The 24,752-nt window shown below is 44.8% G+C and overlaps 1 protein-coding gene across 1 annotated transcript; it reads left to right on the forward strand.

Moving 5' to 3' along the window:
• Nucleotides 1-406: 406 nt before the first annotated feature.
• LOC124009829 (kelch-like protein 40a) lies at nt 407-24,449 on the forward strand. The gene is made up of 10 exons (XM_046322018.1): nt 407-774; nt 1,614-1,817; nt 2,261-2,398; nt 2,867-2,929; nt 3,019-3,558; nt 14,061-14,221; nt 14,648-14,755; nt 19,415-19,600; nt 22,568-22,717; nt 23,785-24,449. Exons 1-10 carry the CDS (start codon nt 595-597, stop codon nt 23,888-23,890), a joined length of 1,836 nt encoding a protein of 611 aa, XP_046177974.1. The 5' UTR covers nt 407-594; the 3' UTR covers nt 23,891-24,449.
• The last annotated feature ends 303 nt before the right edge of the window (nt 24,450-24,752 follow it).

Raw genomic sequence — 24,752 nt, forward strand, 5'->3', positions numbered from 1 at the left:
GTCATTTTACACACTCACCAAAATGGATTCCTCAGCTTTGTGAGTCCCCAACTATAAATAGTGAAGTAGGGCACACTAATGTTCTCCAAAACATACCTGACAAAGATCCTTTTGGGATTGAAACATTGTGAACTATGAAAGGTCTGTGTTGGAGAAAAGGAGTGTGACACATCTACTTAATGACTACAGGGTCTTTCCAGTATGTAAAGTGATGTGTGTGTTGACTACATATGCTATATTATCTATAAATACACTCTGAGTTGGAGAGACTGACAGCCACAGACAGCTGCAGGAACTGCTACCGATGTGGACTAGCTAGCTGCCCCATTACCCAACCTCATCTCTCGCTCTCTCTCTCTCTCTCTCTCTCTCTCTCTCTCTCTCTCTCTCTCTCTCTCTCTCTCTCTCTCTCTCTCTCTCTCTCTCTCTCTCTGGACTGTACTGTGAAAACAGGCAGTACTGCGCTGTCCTGTTGTGGGGCGCGAGCAGGGATCATACCCTCGTCATTTTAGAAATCTTTCCCACAAAAAAACATCTACAAGTTGATAAGATGTAAGAGAGGACCTGAAGAGAACCTAACAGAAAAAAAACAAGATGGCTGCCTTATCGATAGACCCGGTGGAACAGCCAAGGATGTACCAGCAAACCCTGCTTCAGGACGGCCTCTGTGACCTGCTGGAAAACCAGAAGTTTGTAGACTGTGTCTTGAAGATCCAGGACAGGGAGTTCCCGTGCCACCGCTTGGTCCTCGCTGCCTCCAGCCCCTTCTTCAAGGTAATTTGTTGGTGTTGTGTGACTTGGGTTGTGGGTAGTGGATTCCCGATAGGACAGTGATTCTGATTCCCGCTAGGCCAGTGATTCTGATTCCCGCTAGGACAGTGATTCTGATTCCCGCTAGGACAGTGATTCTGATTCCCACTAGGACAGTGATTCTGATTCCCGATAGGACAGTGATTCTGATTCCCGCTAGGACAGTGATTCTGATTCCCACTAGGCCAGTGATTCTGATTCCCACTAGGCCAGTGATTCAGTGACCGGCAGCCCAGTGATTCTGATTCCCGCTAGGCCAGTGATTCTGATTCCCGCTAGGACAGTGATTCTGATTCCCACTAGGCCAGTGATTCTGATTCCCGCTAGGCCAGTGATTCTGATTCCCGCTAGGACAGTGATTCTGATTCCCGATAGGACAGTGATTCTGATTCCCGCTAGGACAGTGATTCTGATTCCCGCTAGGCCAGTGATTCTGATTCCCGATAGGACAGTGATTCTGATTCCCGCTAGGACAGCGATTCTGATTCCCGCTAGGACAGTGATTCAGTGACCGGCAGGCTATACTTCTTCCTCCTTGGAGGGTTACTTACATAACAATTGGCATTGTAGAAATGACTAAGTCAGTGTCAACTTAACATCTGTGGGACTGGTCAACAACATCACGCAGGCCGGTACAGGTCCACAGGCCGGAGTTTGAAAAAACACTGCGCTGGGTCACACATTTATGCACTCACAGCCTTGGGGAAAAGCTTCCACTAAAGAGCACATATGATATATTAACATCAATCATATTATCATCGATCATGATTGATTGATTGATTGGTTCTTCTTCTTCTTCAAAGGCTATGTTCCTGTCCAACCTGGAGGAAGGAGGGAAGAAGGAAATCGTTCTGAAAGACGTGGAGCCTGGCGTCATGGCGATGATACTGCGTTACATCTACACCTCGGACATCAACCTGACAGAGCAGAACGTCCAGGATATCTTCATGGTGGCCAACATGTACCAGATCCCGTCCATCTTCTCTGTCTGTGTCTCATACCTACAGGTAGCATCTGTCTCTCTCTATCTCTCTCTCTCTGTCTGTCTCTTTCTCTCTCTGTCTCTCTCTCTCTGTCACTCTCTATCTCTCTTGCTCTGTCTCTCTCGTTCTCTCTCTCTCTTTCCGTCTTCTCTGTCTGTGTCTCATACCTACAGGTAGCATCTGTCTCTGTCTATCTGTCTCTCTCTCTCTGCCTGTCTCTTTCTCTGTCTCTCTCTCTCTCTTGCTCTGTCTCTCTCGTTCTCTCTCTCTCTTTCCGTCTTCTCTGTCTGCGTCTCATACCTACAGCTAGCATCTGTCTCTGTCTCTCTGTCATCATCATCATCGGGAGAAGCTGGTCATGGGGAATAGAATAGACCTTGAATAGACCTCGTCTAAGAGAGAGCCGGCTGGGGACAAGTTTCAACAAGATAAGGAAATGTAGGTGATATTAGTATATTTCCCTGTAGGAGAAGCTGGTCCTGGGGAACTGCTTGGCTATCTTCAGGCTGGGGCTTCTGTTGGACTGTCCCCGTCTGGCTTTCACAGCTAGAGAGTTCATCTGTGAGCGTTACCAGCTCATCGTCAGGGACCAGGATTTTCACCAGGTAACCTAGTGTGTATGTTTGTGGGGGGGAGGGGTATTTGGGGTATTGTGGTAGACCTTTACTGCAGTCAAATGACTAGTGGCCTCATGGGTGGAATGTTCTTCATATTGTTCATAATTTCATAATTAATTTACTTATTTTTTTTTATCAGCCAAACATCTGGTGTTTCTATGTCAAATGGTTCTTATATTTTAGTCTTCTGTGATGTATATAAAGTGTAATATTGGGATGCAAACTCAACATTCCATACATTTCAACTCTAAATTTGACATGGTCCAGGTGTCTTTTTTCAAAACCCATAACCATGTGTGTGAGGTGTATACTTTTGTTTCTAAGTATATTTGTTTAAGACCACCAAGAAACACTGTGTGTGTGACCTTAATTTAGCAGCAAAAAGTCTAAAGGAAAAATGTAAATGTTTCTGTCTCCGTGACAATTGACAATAAAGTATATTAATTTATCCACCAGCTGGGCCCCAGCGAGCTGGCAGCCATCATCACCTCCGACGCACTCAACGTGGACCGAGAGGAGGTGGGTGGTTGATGGATGGATGGATGGATTGATTTGGGACGTACACATTAATCTTTTCCCATTCTGGTCCTCTTAACCTGGACATTTAGGTGGTGTTTGAGTCTCTGATGGACTGGGTGGGCTACGACAGAACGGAGAGGGTGAAGGAGCTGCCAGATCTCCTGCACTGCGTCCGCTTCCGCCTGATCCCGGTGGATTACTTCACGGAGAAGGTTGAAAATCACAAGTGGATTCAGGCCAACACGGAGGTCAAGAAAGAGCTGCAGCTGATCAAAGACGCCCACAAAGGAAGACTCCCAGAGGTCCAGAGATCAAGAAACAGGAAGTCCAAGATGGCAGGTGACAAGGAAGATGAAGACTCTGATGATGAGCAAGGTTTGCTTCCGGGGATTCTGAACAATAACCCTCGGTTTGGGATGTTTGAGACGGACCTGATCCTTATGATCAGCGACACGGGGAGCGTAGGGTATGACCCGGTGGGGAACGAGTGTTTCGTGGCGTCTGAGTCGACAGAGATCCCTAAGAACCACTGCAGTCTGGTAACCAAGGAGAACCAGGTGTTTGTGGCTGGAGGATTCCTCCTCAACGAGGACAACAAGGAAGAACCACTCAGTTCCTACTTCTTACAGGTATGTCCCTCTGCTATTAATAAACATTAGTCAGGTATGTCCCTCTGCTATTAATAAACATTAGTCAGGTATGTCCCTCTGCTATTAATAAACATTAGTCAGGTATGTCCCTCTGCTATTAATAAACATTAGTCAGGTATGTCTCTCTGCTATTAATAAACATTAGTCAAGTATGTCCCTCTGCTATTAATAAACATTAGTCAGGTATGTCCCTCTGCTATTAATAACCATTAGTCAGGTATGTCTCTCTGCTATTAATAAACATTAGTCAAGTATGTCTCTCTGCTATTAATAAACATTAGTCAGGTATGTCTGTCATGCAGGTGAATGAGGACCCAAAAGCGACTTGGCGAAAACAGAGTATTTAATCCAGAATAAACTTTACAAAACAAAAAGCATAATACTACACGTAAAGACGAGAACAGACTGGAGACTTGATCGAGAACTGCAGGTTGCCTCGGGAAGGCACTTGAACCTAGCAGACTCAGACACCTGCTCACCACGCAGCATCTGAGGGAAACACGACACGACAGGGCAAAACATAGACACAGCACGGTGAATTATAGATGAGGATCCGACAGGGCAGGTACGGGAAACAAGGAGAGAAATAGGGACTCTAATCAGGGAAAAGGATCGGGAACAGGTGTGGGAAGACTAAATGATGATTAGGGGAATAGGAACAGCTGGGAGCAGGAACGGAACGATAGAGAGAAGAGAGAGCGAGAGAGTGAGAGAGGGAGGGGGAGAGAGAGGGATAGAAAGAGGGAAAGAACCTAATAAGACCAGCAGAGGGAAACTAATAGAATGGGAAGCACAGGGACAAGACATGATAATTAATGACAAAACATGACAGTACCCCCCCACTCACCGAGCGCCTCCTGGCGCACTCGAGGAGGAATCCTGGCGGCAACGGAGGAAATCATCAATGAGTGAACGGTCCAGCACGTCCCCGAGACGGAACCCAACTCCTCTCCTCAGGACCGTAACCCTCCCAATCCACTAAGTATTGGTGACCCCGTCCCCGAGAACGCATGTCCATGATCTTATGTACCTTGTAAATAGGTGCGCTCTCGACAAGGACGGGAGGGGGAGGGAAGACGAACGGGGGTGCGAAGAAAGGGCTTAACACAGGAGACATGGAAGACAGGATGGACGCGACGAAGATGTCGCGGAAGAAGCAGTCGCACAGCGACAGGATTGACGACCTGGGAGACACGGAACGGACCAATGAACCGCGGAGTCAACTTACGAGAAGCTGTCGTAAGAGGAAGGTTGCGAGTGGAAAGCCACACTCTCTGGCCGCAACAATACCTTGGACTCTTAATCCTGCGTTTATTGGCGGCTCTCACAGTCTTCCCCGCAGACAAAGGCAGACCGGTAATGAAGTCTAGGGCGATGTGAGACCATGGTCGAGAAGGAATGGGGAGCGGTCTGAGACGACCGGCAGGAGGAGAGTTACCCGACTTAGTCTGCGCGCAGTCCGAACAAGCAGCCACGAAACGGCGCGTGTCACGCTCCTGAGTCGGCCACCAAAAGCGCTGGCGAATAGACGCAAGAGTGCCTCGAACACCGGGATGACCAGCTAACTTGGCAGAGTGAGCCCACTGAAGAACAGCCAGACGAGTGGAAACAGGAACGAAAAGGAGGTTACTAGGACAAGCGCGCGGCGACGCAGTGTGCGTGAGTGCTTGCTTAACCTGTCTTTCAATTCCCCAGACTGTCAACCCGACAACACGCCCATAAGGAAGAATCCCCTCGGGATCAGTAGAAGCCACAGAAGAACTAAACAGACGGGATAAAGCATCAGGCTTGGTGTTCTTGCTACCCGGACGGTAAGAAATCACAAACTCGAAACGAGCGAAAAACAACGCCCAACGAGCTTGACGGGCATTAAGTCGTTTGGCAGAACGGATGTACTCAAGGTTCTTATGGTCTGTCCAAACGACAAAAGGAACGGTCGCCCCCTCCAACCACACTGTCGCCATTCGCCTAGGGCTAAGCGGATGGCGAGCAGTTCACGGTTACCCACATCATAGTTGCGCTCAGATGGCGACAGGCGATGAGAAAAATAAGCGCAAGGATGAACCTTATCGTCAGACTGGAAGCGCTGGGATAGAATGGCTCCCACGCCTACCTCTGAAGCGTCAACCTCGACAATGAATTGTCTAGTGACGTCAGGAGTAACGAGGATAGGAGCGGACGTAAAACGTTCTTTTAGAAGATCAAAAGCTCCCTGGGCGGAACCGGACCACTTAAAACACGTCTTGACAGAAGTAAGAGCTGTGAGAGGGGCAGCAACTTGACCGAAATTACGAATGAAACGCCGATAGAAATTAGCAAAACCTAAAAAGCGCTGCAACTCGACACGTGACCTTGGAACGGGCCAATCACTGACAGCTTGGACCTTAGCGGAATCCATCTGAATGCCTTCAGCGGAAATAACGGAACCGAGAAAAGTAACGGAGGAGACATGAAAAGAGCACTTCTCAGCCTTTACGTAGAGACAATTCTCTAAAAGGCGCTGTAGAACACGTCGAACGTGCTGAACATGAATCTCGAGTGACGGTGAAAAAATCTGGATATCGTCAAGATAGACAAAAACAAAGATGTTCAGCATGTCTCTCAGAACATCATTAACTAATGCCTGAAAAACAGCTGGCGCATTGGCGAGACCAAACGGCAGAACCCGGTACTCAAAATGCCCTAACGGAGTGTTAAACGCCGTTTTCCACTCGTCCCCCTCTCTGATGCGCACGAGATGGTAAGCGTTACGAAGGTCCAACTTAGTAAAGCACCTGGCTCCCTGCAGAATCTCGAAGGCTGATGACATAAGGGGAAGCGGATAACGATTCTTAACCGTTATGTCATTCAGCCCTCGATAATCCACGCAGGGGCGCAGAGTACCGTCCTTCTTCTTAACAAAAAGAACCCCGCCCCGGCCGGAGAGGAAGAAGGCACTATGGTACCGGCGTCAAGAGACACAGATAAATAATCCTCGAGAGCCTTACGTTCGGGAGCCGACAGAGAGTATAGTCTACCCCGAGGAGGAGTGGTCCCCGGAAGGAGATCAATACTACAATCATACGACCGGTGAGGAGGAAGGGAGTTGGCTCGGGACCGACTGAAGACCGTGCGCAGATCATGATATTCCTCCGGCACTCCTGTCAAATCGCCAGGTTCCTCCTGAGAAGTGGGGACAGAAGAAATGGGAGGGATGGCAGACATTAAGCACTTCACATGACAAGATACGTTCCAGGATAGGATAGAATTACAAGACCAATTAATAGAAGGATTATGACATACTAGCCAGGGATGACCCAAAACAACAGGTGTGAAAGGTGAACGAAAAATCAAAAAAGAAATAGTCTCACTGTGGTTACCAGATACTGTGAGAGTTAAAGGTAGTGTCTCAAATCTGATACTGGGAAGATGACTACCATCTAAGGCAAACATGGGCGTAGGCTTGTCTAACTGTCTGAAAGGAATGTTATGTTTCCGAACCCATGCTTCGTCCATGAAACAACCCTCAGCCCCAGAGTCAATCAAGGCACTGCATGTAGCACCCGAACCGGTCCAGCGTAGATGGACCGACATAGTAGTACAAGATCTAGATGAAGAGACCTGAGTAGTAGCGCTCACCAGTAGCCCTCCGCTTACTGATGGGCTCTGGCCTCTTACTGGACATGAATTAACAAAATGTCCATCAAATCCGCAATAGAGGCACAGGCGGTTGGTGATCCTCCGTTCCCTCTCCTTAGTCGAGATGCGAATCCCTCCCAGCTGCATGGGCTCAGTCTCAGAGCCAGAGGAGGGAGATGGTTGCGATGCGGAGCAGGGAAACACCGTTGATGCGAGCTCTCTTCCACGAGCCTGGTGACGAAGATCTACCCGTCGTTCTATGCGGATGGCGAGAGCAATCAAAGAGTCCACACTGGAAGGAACCTCCCGAGAGAGAATATCATCTTTGACCACTGTGTGGAGTCCCTCCAGAAAACGAGCGAGCAGCGCCGGCTCGTTCCAGTCACTAGAGGCAGCAAGAGTACGAAACTCTATAGAGTAATCCGTTATGGATCGATCACCTTGGCATAGGGAAGCCAGGACCCTAGAAGCCTCCCCACCAAAAACTGAACGGTCAAAAACCCGAATCATCTCCTCTTTAAAGTTCTGGTAATTGTTAGAACAATCAGCCCTTGCCTCCCAGATAGCTGTGCCCCACTCTCGGGCCCGGCCAGTAAGGAGTGAAATGACGTAAGCAACCCGAGCTCTCTCTCTAGAGTATGTGTTGGGTTGGAGAGAGAACACAATCTCACACTGGGTGAGAAAGGAGCGGCACTCAGTGGGCTGCCCGGAGTAGCAAGGTGGGTTATTAACCCTAGGTTCTGGAGGCTCGGCAGGCCAGGAAGTAACAGGTGGCACGAGACGAAGACTCTGGAACTGTCCAGAGAGGTCGGAAACCTGAGCGGCCAGGCTCTCCACGGCATGGCGAGCAGCAGACAGTTCCTGCTCGTGTCTGCCGAGCATGGCTCCTGGATCTCGACGGCAGTGTTACGAGCGTCTGTAGTCGCTGGGTCCATTCCTCGGTCGGATCCTTCTGTCATGCAGGTGAATGAGGACCCAAAAGCGACTTGGCGAAAACAGAGTATTTAATCCAGAATAAACTTTACAAAACAAAAAGCATAATACTACACGTAAAGACGAGAACAGACTGGAGACTTGATCGAGAACTGCAGGTTGCCTCGGGAAGGCACTTGAACCTAGCAGACTCAGACACCTGCTCACCACGCAGCATCTGAGGGAAACACGACACGACAGGGCAAAACATAGACACAGCACGGTGAATTATAGATGAGGATCCGACAGGGCAGGTACGGGAAACAAGGAGAGAAATAGGGACTCTAATCAGGGAAAAGGATCGGGAACAGGTGTGGGAAGACTAAATGATGATTAGGGAATAGGAACAGCTGGGAGCAGGAACGGAACGATAGAGAGAAGAGAGAGCGAGAGAGTGAGAGAGGGAGGGGGAGAGAGAGGGATAGAAAGAGGGAAAGAACCTAATAAGACCAGCAGAGGGAAACTAATAGAATGGGAAGCACAGGGACAAGACATGATAATTAATGACAAAACATGACAATGTCCCTCTGCTATTAATAAACATTAATCAGGTATGTCCCTCTGCTATTAATAAACATTAGTCAGGTATGTCCCTCTGCTATTATTAAACATTACATTTACATTTACATTTAAGTCATTTAGCAGACGCTCTTATCCAGAGCGACTTACAAATTGGTGCATTCACCTTATGACATCCAGTGGGACAGTCACTTAACAATAGTGCATCTAAAACTTAGGGGGGGTGGGGTGAGAGGGATTACTTAACCTATCCTAGGTATTCCTTAAAGAGGTGGGGTTTCAGGTGTCTCCGGAAGGTGGTGATTGACTCCGCTGTCCTGGCGTCGTGAGGGAGTTTGTTCCACCATTGGGGGGCCAGGGCAGCGAACAGTTTTGACTGGGCTGAGCGGGAGCTGTACTTCCTCAGTGGTAGGGAGGCGAGCAGGCCAGAGGTGGATGAACGCAGTGCCCTTGTTTGGGTGTAGGGCCTGATCAGAGCCTGGAGGTACTGAGGTGCCGTTCCCCTCACAGCTCCGTAGGCAAGCACCATGGTCTTGTAGCGGATGCGAGCTTCAACTGGAAGCCAGTGGAGAGAACGGAGGAGCGGGGTGACGTGAGAGAACTTGGGAAGGTTGAACACCAGACGGGCTGCGGCGTTCTGGATGAGTTGAAGGGGTTTAATGGCACAGGCAGGGAGCCCAGCCAACAGCGAGTTGCAGTAATCCAGACGGGAGATGACAAGTGCCTGGATTAGGACCTGCGCCGCTTCCTGTGTGAGGCAGGGTCGTACTCTGCGGATGTTGTAGAGCATGAACCTACAGGAACGGGCCACCGCCTTGATGTTAGTAGAGAACGACAGGGTGTTGTCCAGGATCACGCCAAGGTTCTTGGCGCTCTGGGAGGAGGACACAATGGAGTTGTCGACCGTGATGGCGAGATCATGGAACGGGCAGTCCTTCCCCGGGAGGAAGAGCAGCTCCGTCTTGCCGAGGTTCAGCTTGAGGTGGTGATCCGTCATCCACACTGATATGTCTGCCAGACATGCAGAGATGCGATTCGCCACCTGGTCATCAGAAGGGGGAAAGGAGAAGATTAATTGTGTGTCGTCTGCATAGCAATGATAAGAGAGACCATGTGAGGTTATGACAGAGCCAAGTGACTTGGTGTATAGCGAGAATAGGAGAGGGCCAAGAACAGAGCCCTGGGGGACACCAGTGGTGAGAGCGCGTGGTGAGGAGACAGATTCTCGCCACGCCACCTGGTAGGAGCGACCTGTCAGGTAGGACGCAATCCAAGCGTGGGCCGCGCCGGAGATGCCCAACTCGGAGAGGGTGGAGAGGAGGATCTGATGGTTCACAGTATCGAAGGCAGCCGATAGATCTAGAAGGATGAGAGCAGAGGAGAGAGAGTTAGCTTTAGCAGTGCGGAGCGCCTCCGTGATACAGAGGAGAGCAGTCTCAGTTGAATGACTAGTCTTGAAACCTGACTGATTTGGATCAAGAAGGTCATTCAGAGAGAGATAGCGGGAGAGCTGGCCAAGGACGGCACGTTCAAGAGTTTTGGAGAGAAAAGAAAGAAGGGATACTGGTCTGTAATTGTTGACATCGGAGGGATCGAGTGTAGGTTTTTTCAGAAGGGGTGCAACTCTCGCTCTCTTGAAGACGGAAGGGACGTAGCCAACGGTCAGGGATGAGTTGATGAGCGAGGTGAGGTAAGGGAGAAGGTCTCCGGAAATGGTCTGGAGAAGAGAGGAGGGGATAGGGTCAAGCGGGCAGGTTGTTGGGCGGCCGGCCGTCACAAGACGCGAGATTTCATCTGGAGAGAGAGGGGAGAAAGAGGTCAGAGCACAGGGTAGGGCAGTGTGAGCAGAACCAGCGGTGTCGTTTGACTTAGCAAACGAGGATCGGATGTCGTCGACCTTCTTTTCAAAATGGTTGACGAAGTCATCTGCAGAGAGGGAGGAGGGGGGAGGGGGCGGAGGATTCAGGAGGGAGGAGAAGGTGGCAAAGAGCTTCCTAGGGTTAGAGGCAGATGCTTGGAATTTAGCGTGGTAGAAAGTGGCTTTAGCAGCAGAGACAGAGGAGGAAAATGTAGAGAGGAGGGAGTGAAAGGATGCCAGGTCCGCAGGGAGGCGAGTTTTCCTCCATTTCCGCTCGGCTGCCCGGAGCCCTGTTCTGTGAGCTCGCAATGAGTCATCGAGCCACGGAGCGGGAGGGGAGGACCGAGCCGGCCTGGAGGATAGGGGACATAGAGAGTCAAGGGATGCAGAGAGGGAGGAGAGGAGGGTTGAGGAGGCAGAATCAGGAGATAGGTGGGAGAAGGTTTGAGCGGAGGGAAGAGATGATAGGATGGAAGAGGAGAGAGTAGCGGGGAGAGAGAGCGAAGGTTGGGACGGCGCGATACCATCCGAGTAGGGGCAGTGTGGGAGGTGTTGGATGAGAGCGAGAGGGAAAAGGATACAAGGCAGTGGTCGGAGACTTGGAGGGGAGTTGCAGTGAGGTTAGTGGAAGAACAGCATCTAGTAAAGATGAGGTCGAGCGTATTGCCTGCCTTGTGAGTAGGGGGGAAGGTGAGAGGGTGAGGTCAAAAGAGGAGAGGAGGGAAAGAAGGAGGCAGAGAGGAAAGAGTCAAAGGTAGACGTGGGGAGGTTAAAGTCGCCCAGAACTGTGAGAGGTGAGCCGTCCTCAGGAAAGGAGCTTATCAAGGCATCAAGCTCATTGATGAACTCTCCGAGGGAACCTGGAGGGCGATAAATGATAAGGATGTTAAGCTTGAAAGGGCTAGTAACTGTGACAGCATGGAATTCAAAGGAGGCGATAGACAGATGGGTAAGGGGAGAAAGAGAGAATGACCACTTGGGAGAGATGAGGATCCCGGTGCCACCACCCCGCTGACCAGACGCTCTCGGGGTGTGCGAGAACACGTGGGCGGACGAAGAGAGAGCAGTAGGAGTAGCAGTGTTGTCTGTGGTGATCCATGTTTCCACCAGTGCCAAGAAGTCGAGGGACTGGAGGGAGGCATAGGCTGAGATGAACTCTGCCTTGTTGACCGCAGATTGGCAGTTCCAGAGGCTACCGGAGACCTGGAACTCCACGTGGGTCGTGCGCGCTGGGACCACCAGAGTAGGGTGGCCGCGGCCACGCGGTGTGGAGCGTTTGTATGGTCTGTGCAGAGAGGAGAGAACAGGGATAAACAGACACATAGTTGACAGGCTACAGAAGAGGCTACGCTAATGCAAAGGAGATTGAATGACAAGTGGACTACACGTCTCGAATGTTCAGAAAGTTAAGCTACATAGCAAGAATCTTATTGACTAAAATGATTAAAATGATACAGTACTGCTGAAGTAGGCCAGCTGGCAGTGGGTGCGTTGTTGACACTACACTAATCAAGTCGTTCCGTTGAGTGTAATAGTTTCTGCAGTGTTGCTATTCGGGGCTAGCAGGCTAGCTAGCAGTGTTGTTTACGTTACGTTGCGTTAAAAGAACGACAATAGATGGCTAGCGAACCTAGAAAATCGCTCTAGACTACACAATTATCTTTGATACAAAGACGGCTATGTAGCTAGCTAAGTAGCTAGCTACGATCAAACAAATCAAACCGTTGTACTGTAATGAAATGAAGTGAAAAAGTGATACAACCTGTGAATGCGACCGGGTAGTTGAGTTCTATACAGAAGACGTTGGCTAGCGTTGGCTAGCTGTTGGCTAGCTAGCAGAGTTGGCTAGCTAGCAGAGTCACCTACGTTAAGGACGACAAATAGCTGGCTAGCTAACCTCGGTAAATTAAGATAATCACTCTAAGACTACACACTCTAAACCTAAACAACACAATTATCTTGGATACGATGATACGATGATACGAAGACAGCAAAGACAGCTATGTAGGTAGCTAACACTAAACTAATCAAGTCGTTCAGTTGAGTGTAATAGTAATAGTTTCTCAGTGCAGCTAATCAGTGGACGTTAGCTAGCTGGCTAGTGAAGACTACGTTAGGACGGCGAAATACGATAATTACGCAATTATCTTTGATACAAAGACGGCTATGTAGCTAGCTGAGAAGAAATTGCTAAGATAAGACAAATCAAACCGTTGTGATATAATGAAATATAATGAAAAAGTTATACTACCCGTTGGAGCGACGTGCAGATGCGACCACTCGCTCCAACCGGAACCATGTACTTACATTAGTAAGGTATGTCTCTCTGCTATTAATAAACATTAGTCAAGTATGTCTCTCTGCTATTAATAAACATTAGTCAAGTATGTCTCTCTGCTATTAATAAACATTAGTCAAGTATGTCTCTCTGCTATTATTAAACATTAGTAAGGTATGTCTCTCTGCTATTAATAAACATTAATCAGGTATGTCTCTCTGCTATTAATAAACATTAGTAAGGTATGTCTCTCTGCTATTAATAAACATTAGTCAAGTATGTCTCTCTGCTATTAATAAACATTAGTAAGGTATGTCTCTCTGCTATTAATAAACATTAGTCAAGTATGTCTCTCTGCTATTAATAAACATTAGTAAGGTATGTCTCTCTGCTATTAATAAACATTAGTATGTCTCTCTGCTATTAATAAACATTAGTCAAGTATGTCCCTCTGCTATTAATAAACATTAGTCAGGTATGTCCCTCTGCTATTAATAAACATTAGTCAGGTATGTCTCTCTGCTATTAATAAACATTAGTCAAGTATGTCTCTCTGCTATTAATAAACATTAGTCAGGTATGTCCCTCTGCTATTAATAAACATTAATCAGGTATGTCCCTCTGCTATTAATAAACATTAATCAGGTATGTCCCTCTGCTATTAATAAACATTAGTCAGGTATGTCCCTCTGCTATTATTAAACATTAGTAAGGTATGTCTCTCTGCTATTAATAAACATTAGTCAAGTATGTCTCTCTGCTATTAATAAACATTAGTCAAGTATGTCTCTCTGCTATTATTAAACATTAGTAAGGTATGTCTCTCTGCTATTAATAAACATTAGTATGTCTCTCTGCTATTAATAAACATTAGTATGTCTCTCTGCTATTATTAAACATTAGTAAGGTATGTCTCTCTGCTATTAATAAACATTAGTAAGGTATGTCTCTCTGCTATTAATAAACATTAGTATGTCTCTCTGCATGGCCTGGTGGTGATTAACATTCAGACAGACTGTTTGTTGGCCATCTTCTTTATGTGCTTTGCTGACATTTTGGATGTTATAACAGATGTTCATAACATTCACTGTCACCAAACTCGCTGTGCCAGAGAGACACTTTGACTTAATACAAGCAGAATGATATGAACTATTATGCCGTTAATAAACCAATCTGGTATCTTCCTCCCTCCTCCATTTCGACCCACATTCGGTTATCTTTCTCTCTCTCCTCCAGTTTGACCCTGTGAGCGGCGAGTGGCTGGGGATGCCCTCACTGCCAGGACCTCGCTGCCTGTTTGGGCTGACTGAAGCAGAAAACTCCATCTTTGTTGTGGGCGGCAAGGAAATGAAAGAGGGAGAACACGTTCTAGACTCTGTTATGATCTATGACAGACAGTGAGTACAGTACAGGGACTCCACCCCTTTTTTCTGTCTCTGCCTCTCTCTCTCTCTCCCGCCCTGGGGCGGCAGGGTAGCCTAGTGGTTAGAGTGTAGGGGTGGCAGGGTAGCCTAGTGGTTAGAGTGTAGGGGCGGCAGGGTAGCCTAGTGGTTAGAGTGTAGGGTCGGCAGGGTAGCCTAGTGGTTAGAGCATTGGACTAGCAACCAGAAGGTTGCAAGTTCAAACCCCCCGAGCTGACAAGGTACAAATCTGTCATTCTGCCCCTGAACAAGGCAGTTAACCCACTATTCCTAGGCTGTCATTGAAATAATTTGTTCTTAACTGACTTTCCTAGTTTAAATAAAGGTAAAATTAAAATTAAACAGACAAGAGACAATTAATGAAACAATGTTTAATTGTTGGTTCTATGTTATGTTCTACAGGTCATTTAAATGGGGCGAGTCAGACCCTCTTCCATACACAGTCTATGGTCATGGAACTGTCTCGCACAATGGCCTTGTCTACGTCATAGGAGGAAAGGCAGAGAGCAAGTAAGTCACACTTTTGAAGATTGTATGCTGTCCCCTATTCATGGTTTGCATGTTTCGTCACAATATTGTGTTGAACGTTTGTTTTGTACTCATGGCCAACTCAGCATTCTACTCAATGCATCGTCAATGAGCGCCGATGGAGATTTAATGTAAAGTGCATTACAGTGGCTTGGAATTACAATGTCACTCAAAGGGAGGACAATAATTAGTAGAAAAACCTTTTGTCATCATGTTGATGTCGCCAGATTGACTTTGGATGCAGTGTAACATTAGCTATTTAGCTATTTTTGAGTAAATATTTTTAAGTAAATTTGACGACATGATAACGCTGGCAAAGTTGTTTCGTACCAAAACATTTTTACTACTTTTGCAATGTCAGACACTATAGTGTAATTTAGATGATACAGTCGCGATAAAGACAGAACGACTGGGTTTATCGGTACTTTAGGGCACCACTGTTACACCGCCGGTAGAGGGCGGCATGAGAACCTTCATAACAGACACGACCGAATGTCGGATGCCCCGAGGGTTCTGATTCATAAGAGGTACCTGGATATGAGGTGTTACCTAACAGGCCATGTAGAAGCTGCTTGTGTGTCTACAATCATAGCCGCAGGAAGTAGTTTTGGGGGGTGTGGTATGGCAATGTGGGGTGTACTTCTACACAATTAAAAACTCTCAAATGCTATTTGGAGAAGAGCAACAAACAAAACAAACAAAACAAATAAAAAAATAACCAAAAATCTTAATTATCACCGCAACATTAGGTTTATTTGAGGTTTAAAGTGAGGTGACCAGATTTCTGAAATTATAACCGGGGACATTTACAGTTCGGTGGTCAAAATATCATAAAAATATCCAATGTTATTATCTAGTATATATAATATCAATATATCATTAAAATATCCAATGTTATTATCTATTATATATAATATCAATATATCATTAAAATATCCAATGTTATTATCTATTATATATAATATCAATATATCATTAAAATATCCAATGTTATTATCTATTATATATAATATCAATATATCATTAAAATATCCAATGTTATTATCTATTATATATAATATCAATATATCATTAAAATATCCAATGTTATTATCTATTATATATAATATCAATATATCATTAAAATATCCAATGTTATTATCTATTATATATAATATCAATACATCCAATGTTATTATCTGTGAAATAGAAATGGGGGACATTTTCGGTTTCATGTATTTAGTCTAACAGGCCCACTGTGATAGAGAAAACACCTATACTACAGAAACACTACAGACAAGACAGAACTGTCCGATCTGAACAGCCATTTAGAGGTCCTGCTAGTCTGGGTAGAACTGATCTGAACAGCCAATCAGTGGTCCTGGTAGTCTGGGTAGAACTGATCTGAACAGCCAATCAGTGGTCCTGGTAGTCTGGGTAGAACTGATCTGAACAGCCAATCAGTGGTCCTGGTAGTCTGGGTAGAACTGATCTGAACAGCCAATCAGTGGTCCTGGTAGTCTGGGTAGAACTGATCTGAACAGCCAATCAGTGGTCCTGGTAGTCTGAGAACAGAACAGCCAATCAGTGGTCCTGGTAGTCTGGGTAGAACTGATCTGAACAGCCAATCAGTGGTCCAGGTAGTCTGGGTAGAACTGATCTGAACAGCCAATCAGTGGTCCAGGTAGTCTGGGTAGAACTGATCTGAACAGCCAATCAGTGGTCCTGGTAGTCTGGGTAGAACTGATCTGAACAGCCAATCAGTGGTCCAGGTAGTCTGGGTAGAACTGATCTGAACAGCCAATCAGTGGTCCTGGTAGTCTGGGTAGAACTGATCTGAACAGCCAATCAGTGGTCCTGGTAGTCTGGGTAGAACTGATCTGAACAGCCAATCAGTGGTCCTGGTAGTCTGGGTAGAATAGGAGCAGAAGAGAACATGCGCAAAATTGAAAAAACAAAAAACAATAATATATGTGAAATACAATCCCCCCTTTAGGAACTCTTTCAGGCCAGTAACCTGGTCACACAATGCATGCTCATTGATGGTCACATTGGGGCATTTTTCCTGCAGTGTGGCTGCTGCCTTCACACAGAGATTGCCTTTTTAAAAGGAGACAATGTGAATCTTTTAGATGATCTGTGTCCTTTCCCCAATGCTTGCAAGTAGTTCACAGCCGTAGTGAAGAACGATTGGGATGTTTTGAGAAAGCTCTCTTTAGACATGACTCCATTGTCCTCCAGCTCTCTCAGAAGTCCTCTGACCAAAACGGGAATGAAGTTGTCATCACATCTTGCAGTCAATTTTGCCTCAACGTTTCTCAGAATTGCAGCGGACTCCACAGCACAGCGGTCCTGGCCTCCAAGCCTCTTGATCGTGTCACTGAATACGGTCAGGTTTCCATGGACAAAGGCCAGCCAAAGTTCAGTCAGTGGATCTTCCAACATTGCTCGCAGGACAACAGGGCATTTGTCTTCAGAAAGAAAAAAGGATTTCACATGGCACCTTTTCAACACTCTTTCTAGAGCAGGAAGGATGGACAGTCAGCGAACATTACTGTGTCCTCCAATGTTATGGTACTCCTGGCCAACAAACTCACAAAAGCCCTTCAGTCTTTCTACTTTGACGGTGAAAATATCTTTGAGAGCAGGTACTCAACATCAAGGGAAATCATATCCAAAGCTGTTCTGGCCGTGTTATGAATGATGTGGGCAGGACAAGCCAATCACCTCCCGCTACAGAGCATTTTCAACGTTGGTATGGACATTGACCCTCCCCAGCCTATTCAGTCCTCCAAAGAAGGTATTTGTGTTGTCGGCAGAGAATGTTTTCCAGGTTTTGGGATGACCACCAGCACCTCAGCTGCAATCTCCTCTGCTGTTTCTCCTTTCAATTCAACTAAATCAAGCAGTTTTGTTTCCACAGATGTGTTTCCACCATATATCTGACAATATCTGACTACTACTGGCAGCAGCTTTACATGTCCATGATTGGACACATCAATGTACAGGGACACAAATTCAACCTGGTCTAGGTCCTGTGTTACCAAAGTAGTTGGCCATGGTGCTAATATGTTACTCACTATGGCATCACATTTTGTCCTAGCACATGATGCTAACACGTTACTCACTATGGCGTCACATTTTGTCCTAGCACGTAATGCTAACACGTACTCACTATGGCATCACATTTTGTCCTAGCACGTGATGCTAACACGTTACTCACTATGGCTTCACATTTTGTCCTAGCACGTGATGCTAACACATTACTCACTATGGCGTCACATTTTGTCCTAGCACATGTAAACTTCGGCTCATAAAGCTTCCGTGTCAGTTGTGCTGTGCAGTCCATAGATGTGTAACTATGATTGTGTCACATAGTGTGCTATGCAAAGACACCCTCCTGCACAGCTAAACCTTATTCTTCTTGGGAAGGCTCTACCTTCTTGAAGAATGGGGAGACAGAGTGCAAACCAACACGGCCAATCAGAGAGGCTTTATGCTTTTTCGTCTGCTGATGTTCTACCACTGCCGTTCTTCTCCGGCAGCCAATTGAAAGAGAGGAATGACAAAGAGTGCAGTGAACCATTCTATCGTCTTGACCTGAGCGTATAAATGGACATTCTCTCATCATGTTTTTCATAAAGTGCATTTCCGTTTCTTGGAAAGAGTCATTGTATCTCCTCTGTCTGCTCTTCTTCACTCTCCTTGTGTCACTCTTCTTACTCTCAACTTTTTCTTCTCCTCCAATCTTTCTCTTTCTCTTTTCTTCACTCTTCTTCCTTTCCTTCTCTTCACACAAAAGGAGGGCTCCTCACTTCCCACTTAAATGAACCCCTTGGTTATCAGATAAAGGAGGGCTCCCCACTTCCCACTTAAATGAACCCCTTGGTTATCAGATAAAGGAGGGCTCCCCACTTCCCACTTAAATGAACCCCTTGGTTATCAGATAAAGGAGGGCTCCCCACCTCCCACTTAAATGAACCCCTTGGTTATCAGATAAAGGAGGGCTCCCCACCTCCCACTTAAATGAACCCCTTGGTTATCAGATAAAGGAGGGCTCCCCACCTCCCACTTAAATGAACCCCTTGGTTATCAGATAAAGGAGGGCTCTCCACCTCCCACTTAAATGAACCCCTTGGTTATCAGATAAAGGAGGGCTCCCCACCTCCCACTTAAATGAACCCCTTGGTTATCAGATAAAGGAGGGCTCCCCACCTCCCACTTAAATGAACCCCTTGGTTATCAGATAACAACAAGGACAAATTCAAATGCCGATATCAAATTAAAAGCAGTCGGTGGCTAATAAAAAAAAATCAATATTATTTTATATTTTTTTATTACATTTTTTTCTACTTCTGATTTTTTTCAAGTGGTGTTCAGCACCCCTACTTCCTGTCTAAAACTCCACAAAATGTGAGTTCTGGTATAATGTTACTGTACTGTATCCTATTGCTCTCTATAGGAAGTGCATACTTAGAGTGTGTGTCCACAACCCCATTAAGTTTATATACTGTTTTTTTGTCCCCTAGGAAGTGCATACTTAAGAGTGTGTGTCCACAACCCCATTAAGTTTATATACTGTGTTTTGTCCCCTAGGAAGTGCATACTTAGAGTGTGTGTCCACAACCCCATTAAGTTTATATACTGTGTTTTGTCCCATAGGAAGTGCATACGGAAGGTGTCTGTCTACAATCCCACTAAGTTTGAGTGGAAGGAGCTAGCTCCTATGAAGCTGGCTCGTTCTCTGTTCGCTGTGACGGTCCACAATAACCAGATCTACGTGGCCACGGGCGTTACAGACACAGGACTCACCAGCACTGTAGAGGTCTATGACATCGCTACAAACAAGTAAGAGCTCTTTTTCAATCCACATCGCGGAAGTTCAGCGTTTAAAGGCGTGAATTGAAATTTGAACCACAATGTCTCCTCTTTAGAGAAGACTGCATTCCCGGTAAACACTGCATATGTCGGCTCAATTGGAAATGACCCTTTTACGTTTCTAATGTGGAATCTGCAACGCTTGATTGAATAGAGCCCTAAGACTGTACTTGATTGAAAAGAGCCCTAAGACTGTACTTGATTGAATAGAGCCCTATACTGTACTTGATTGAAAAGAGCCCTAAGACTGTACGTTATTGAATAGAGCCCTAAGACTGTACTTGATTGAATAGAGCCCTAAGACTGTACTTGATTGAATAGAGCCCTAAGACTGTACTTGATTGAATAGAGCCCTATACTGTACTTGATTGAATAGAGCCCTAAGACTGTACTTTATTGAATATAGCCCTATACTGTACTTTATTGAATAGAGCCCTATACTGTACTTGATTGAATAGAGCCCTAAGACTGTACTTGATTGAATAGAGCCCTATACTGTACTTGATTGAATAGAGCCCTAAGACTGTACTTGATTGAATAGAGCCCTAAGACTGTACTTTATTGAATAGAGCCCTATACTGTACTTGATTGAAAAGAGCCCTAAGACTGTACGTTATTGAATAGAGCCCTAAGACTGTACTTGATTGAATAGAGCCCTAAGACTGTACTTGATTGAATAGAGCCCTAAGACTGTACTTGATTGAATAGAGCCCTAAGACTGTACTTGATTGAATAGAGCCCTATACTGTACTTGATTGAATAGAGCCCTAAGACTGTACTTTATTGAATATAGCCCTATACTGTACTTTATTGAATAGAGCCCTATACTGTACTTGATTGAATAGAGCCCTAAGACTGTACTTGATTGAATAGAGCCCTATACTGTACTTGATTGAATAGAGCCCTAAGACTGTACTTGATTGAATAGAGCCCTAAGACTGTACTTTATTGAATAGAGCCCTATACTGTACTTGATTGAAAAGAGCCCTAAGACTGTACGTTATTGAATAGAGCCCTAAGACTGTACTTGATTGAATAGAGCCCTAAGACTGTACTTGATTGAATAGAGCCCTAAGAATGTACTTGATTGAATAGAGCCCTATACTGTACTTGATTGAATAGAGCCCTAAGACTGTACTTTATTGAATATAGCCCTATACTGTACTTTATTGAATAGAGCCCTATACTGTACTTGATTGAATAGAGCCCTAAGACTGTACTTGATTGAATAGAGCCCTATACTGTACTTGATTGAATAGAGCCCTAAGACTGTACTTGATTGAATAGAGCCCTAAGACTGTACTTTATTGAATAGAGCCCTATACTGTACTTGATTGAAAAGAGCCCTAAGACTGTACGTTATTGAATAGAGCCCTAAGACTGTACTTGATTGAATAGAGCCCTATACTGTACTTGATTGAATAGAGCCCTAAGACTGTACTTGATTGAATAGAGCCCTAAGACTGTACTTGATTGAATAGAGCCCTATACTGTACTTGATTGAATAGAGCCCTAAGACTGTACTTGATTGAATAGAGCCCTATACTGTACTTGATTGAATAGAGCCCTAAGACTGTACTTGATTGAATAGAGCCCTAAGACTGTACTTGATTGAATAGAGCCCTATACTGTACTTGATTGAATAGAGCAGTAAGACTGTACTTTATTGAATAGAGCCCTATACTGTACTTGATTGAATAGAGCCCTAAGACAGTACTTGATTGAATAGAGCCCTATACTGTACTTGATTGAATAGAGCCCTAAGACTGTACTTGATTGAATAGAGCCCTATACTGTACTTGATTGAATAGAGCCCTAAGACTGTACTTGTTTGAATAGAGCCCTAAGACTGTACTTGATTGAATAGAGCCCTATACTGTACTTGATTGAATAGAGCCCTATACTGTACTTGATTGAATAGAGCCCTAAGACTGTACTTGATTGAATAGAGCCCTATGACTGTACTTGATTGAATAGAGCCCTATACTGTACTTGATTGAATAGAGCCCTAAGACTGTACTTGATTGAATAGAGCCCTATACTGTACTTGATTGAATAGAGCCCTAAGACTGTACTTGATTGAATAGAGCCCTAAGACTGTACTTTATTGAATAGAGCCCTATACTGTACTTGATTGAATAGAGCCCTAAGACTGTACTTGATTGAAAAGAGCCATATACTGTACTTGATTGAATAGAGCCCTAAGACTGTACTTGATTGAATAGAGCCCTATACTGTACTTGATTGAATAGAGCCCTAAGACTGTACATGATTGAATAGAGCCCTATACTGTACTTGATTGAATAGAGCCCTAAGACTGTACTTGATTGAAAAGAGCCCTAAGACTGTACTTGATTGAATAGAGCCCTATACTGTACTTGATTGAATAGAGCCCTAAGACTGTACTTGATTGAATAGAGCCCTAAGACTGTACTTGATTGAATAGAGCCCTAAGACTGTACTTGATTGAATAGAGCCCTATACTGTACTTTATTGAATAGAGCCCTATACTGTACTTGATTGAATAGAGCCCTAAGACTGTACTTGATTGAATAGAGCCCTAAGACTGTACTTGATTTTTTTCTCCTTTTTTTCATGTCATTAATTCATTAGGTGATGTAATAGACTATGGTTTGAACCCGGGCTATTACAAGACTATGTTAGCCTACTGAACTAAAGCCTGGACATCACCTCAGGGAGCTAACACAAACCATTGGACACACACTGGTTCAATTAACGTTGTTTCCACGTCATTTCAATGAATTTGCCCAGTGGGAAGTATTTTGGTTTCAGGCATGGTTATTTATTACAGGAGCGTGGTTCACAGAACTGCCTGGGTTACATTTAGTACATGTTATTATAATGTGTGTTTTAATGTGTGTGCTGTTATCTTATTATAATGTGTGTCTTAATGTGTGTGTGTGTGCTGTGTTCCAGGTGGTCAGAGTTTGTAGAGTTTCCCCAGGAGCGTAGCTCCATGAACATGATCAGCATGGGAGAATGTCTGTACGCTGTGGGCGGTTTCGCCATGATGCCCAGCGAGATCAGCGACGAGCCACAGCCCACTGAGATGAACGACATCTGGAGGTAATTTCTATAATATCTTATAAAGCATTCATACACACTACACAGTGCTTTATAGAGCATTCATAAAGCACTGCATACTGTTACTGTCCACAACCCACTGAGATGAACGACATCTGAATGTTAGTGCTATAGCAACTTATGAAAGATTTTATAGAGCATTTATTAAGTCTTATAAACACTTCATAGATCATTCATAGGCACTATATACTGAATATCAGTTGTTTTTTAAACCTCTCCTCTCCCAGACAGTTAACATTGTTGCATCCCTGAACTATTATCGGTTAACCCATAACTAAAATATGGCATAATCTGGTCAGATGCTCAGTCAGAGGCTAAAGTACCATTTATGTTTACGAGAGATAAGCCCTGAACGACCACACCTGATTCACTTACCTGATTCACTTACCTGATTCATTTACCTGATTCACTTACCTGATTCACTTACCTGATTCATTTACCTGATTCATTTACCTGATTCATTTACCTGATTCACTTACCTGATTCATTTACCTGATTCATTTACCTGATTCACTTACCTGATTCATTTACCTGATTCACTTACCTGATTCATTTACCTGATTCACTTACCTGATTCACTTACCTGATTCACTTACCTGATTCATTTACCTGATTCACTTACCTGATTCACTTACCTGATTCACTTACCTGATTCACTTACCTGATTAATTTACCTGATTCATTTACCTGATTCACTTACCTGATTCACTTACCTGATTCACTTACCTGATTCATTTACCTGATTCACTTGATGATTAGTTGACAGGTTGAATCAGGTGTGCTAGCTCGTTCAAATACATAGAATGCCTTGTTTGAAAACCCCTGCTGTAGATAACCACAGGTGAACAACACCTGGAGGGCAGTTATAGACTGTTGTAATAATAAACAATTCCCATTAAGGGCAACATTGGCTGAACGTGCGTCAGTACAACTAGTTATAGCCACTGAGAATTGACTCAATTAAAAGGGATTCATCTTAAAATGGTGCTGCTGGATCCGTGTAGAAAATCCACAGACAATGAACAATGCACTTTCTCCTTTCCCCACAGATTTGAGGAGGACTGCTGGAATGGGATTTTGAGAGAGATCAGCTATGCCGCAGGTGCCACGATTCTCGCTGTAAAGCTCAATACACTTCGTCTCACCAAGATGTGATCAGCTCTATAACATTTTTTTTTAAAGAACACTGGAGATGTTCTCAAACCTAGAATGCCATGTGTTAGAACACGGCTGGAGGAAATGCCATGTGTTAGAACACGGCTGGAGGAAATGCCATGTGTTAGAACACGGCTGGAGGAAATGCCATGTGTTAGAACACGGCTGGAGGAAATGCCATGTGTTAGAACACGGCTGGAGGAAATGCCATGTGTTAGAACACGGCTGGAGGAAATGCCATGTGTTAGAACACGGCTGGAGGAAATGCCATGTGTTAGAACACGGCTGGAGGAAATGCCATGTGTTAGAACACGGCTGGAGGAAAAGCCTTCTACACCCCCAGTAACTCTTCAGCAGGACGGTTGACCACCGTTGCTACTCTTCTCATGGCAAGGAGCCTCTTCAAATAGGTTGCTATGAAAGTTGTCTTTATTCTACTGTATCAAAATGAACAATTAGTTTATTGGAACTGAGCTAATGGTAATTGTTTTGTGACATTCTGTTCTTCTTTTGTTGTTTAACTTCTTTATATGAAGCACAAATAAAGATTATTAATGAATGAAAAGTATGATTTATTTTCACTCCTAAAGCTATGTACAGTCGAAGTCGGAAGTTTACATACACATCGGCCAAATACATTTAAACTACGTTTTTCACAATTCCTAACATTTAATATGAGTAAAGATTCCCTGTCTTAGGTCAGTTAGGATCACCACTTTATTTTAAGAATGTTACATGTCAGAATAATAGTAGAGAGAATGATTTATTTCAGCTTTTCTTTCTTTCATCACATTCCCAGTAGGTCAGAAGTTTACATACAGTCAATTAGTATTTGATAGCATTGCCTTTAAATTGTTTAACT

The sequence above is a fragment of the Oncorhynchus gorbuscha genome, linkage group LG22, assembly GCF_021184085.1.
Source record: "Oncorhynchus gorbuscha isolate QuinsamMale2020 ecotype Even-year linkage group LG22, OgorEven_v1.0, whole genome shotgun sequence".
Taxonomy (NCBI): domain Eukaryota; kingdom Metazoa; phylum Chordata; class Actinopteri; order Salmoniformes; family Salmonidae; genus Oncorhynchus; species Oncorhynchus gorbuscha.

Coding starts and splice junctions, on each gene's coding strand:
- LOC124009829 (XM_046322018.1), top strand. CDS start 595: ATGGCTGCCTTATCGATAGACCCGGTGGAACAGCCAAGGATGTACCAG. Junction 1,818..2,260: donor TCTGTGTCTCATACCTACAG/GTAGCATCTGTC, acceptor ATTTCCCTGTAG/GAGAAGCTGGTCCTGGGGAA. Junction 2,399..2,866: donor GGGACCAGGATTTTCACCAG/GTAACCTAGTGT, acceptor TTTATCCACCAG/CTGGGCCCCAGCGAGCTGGC.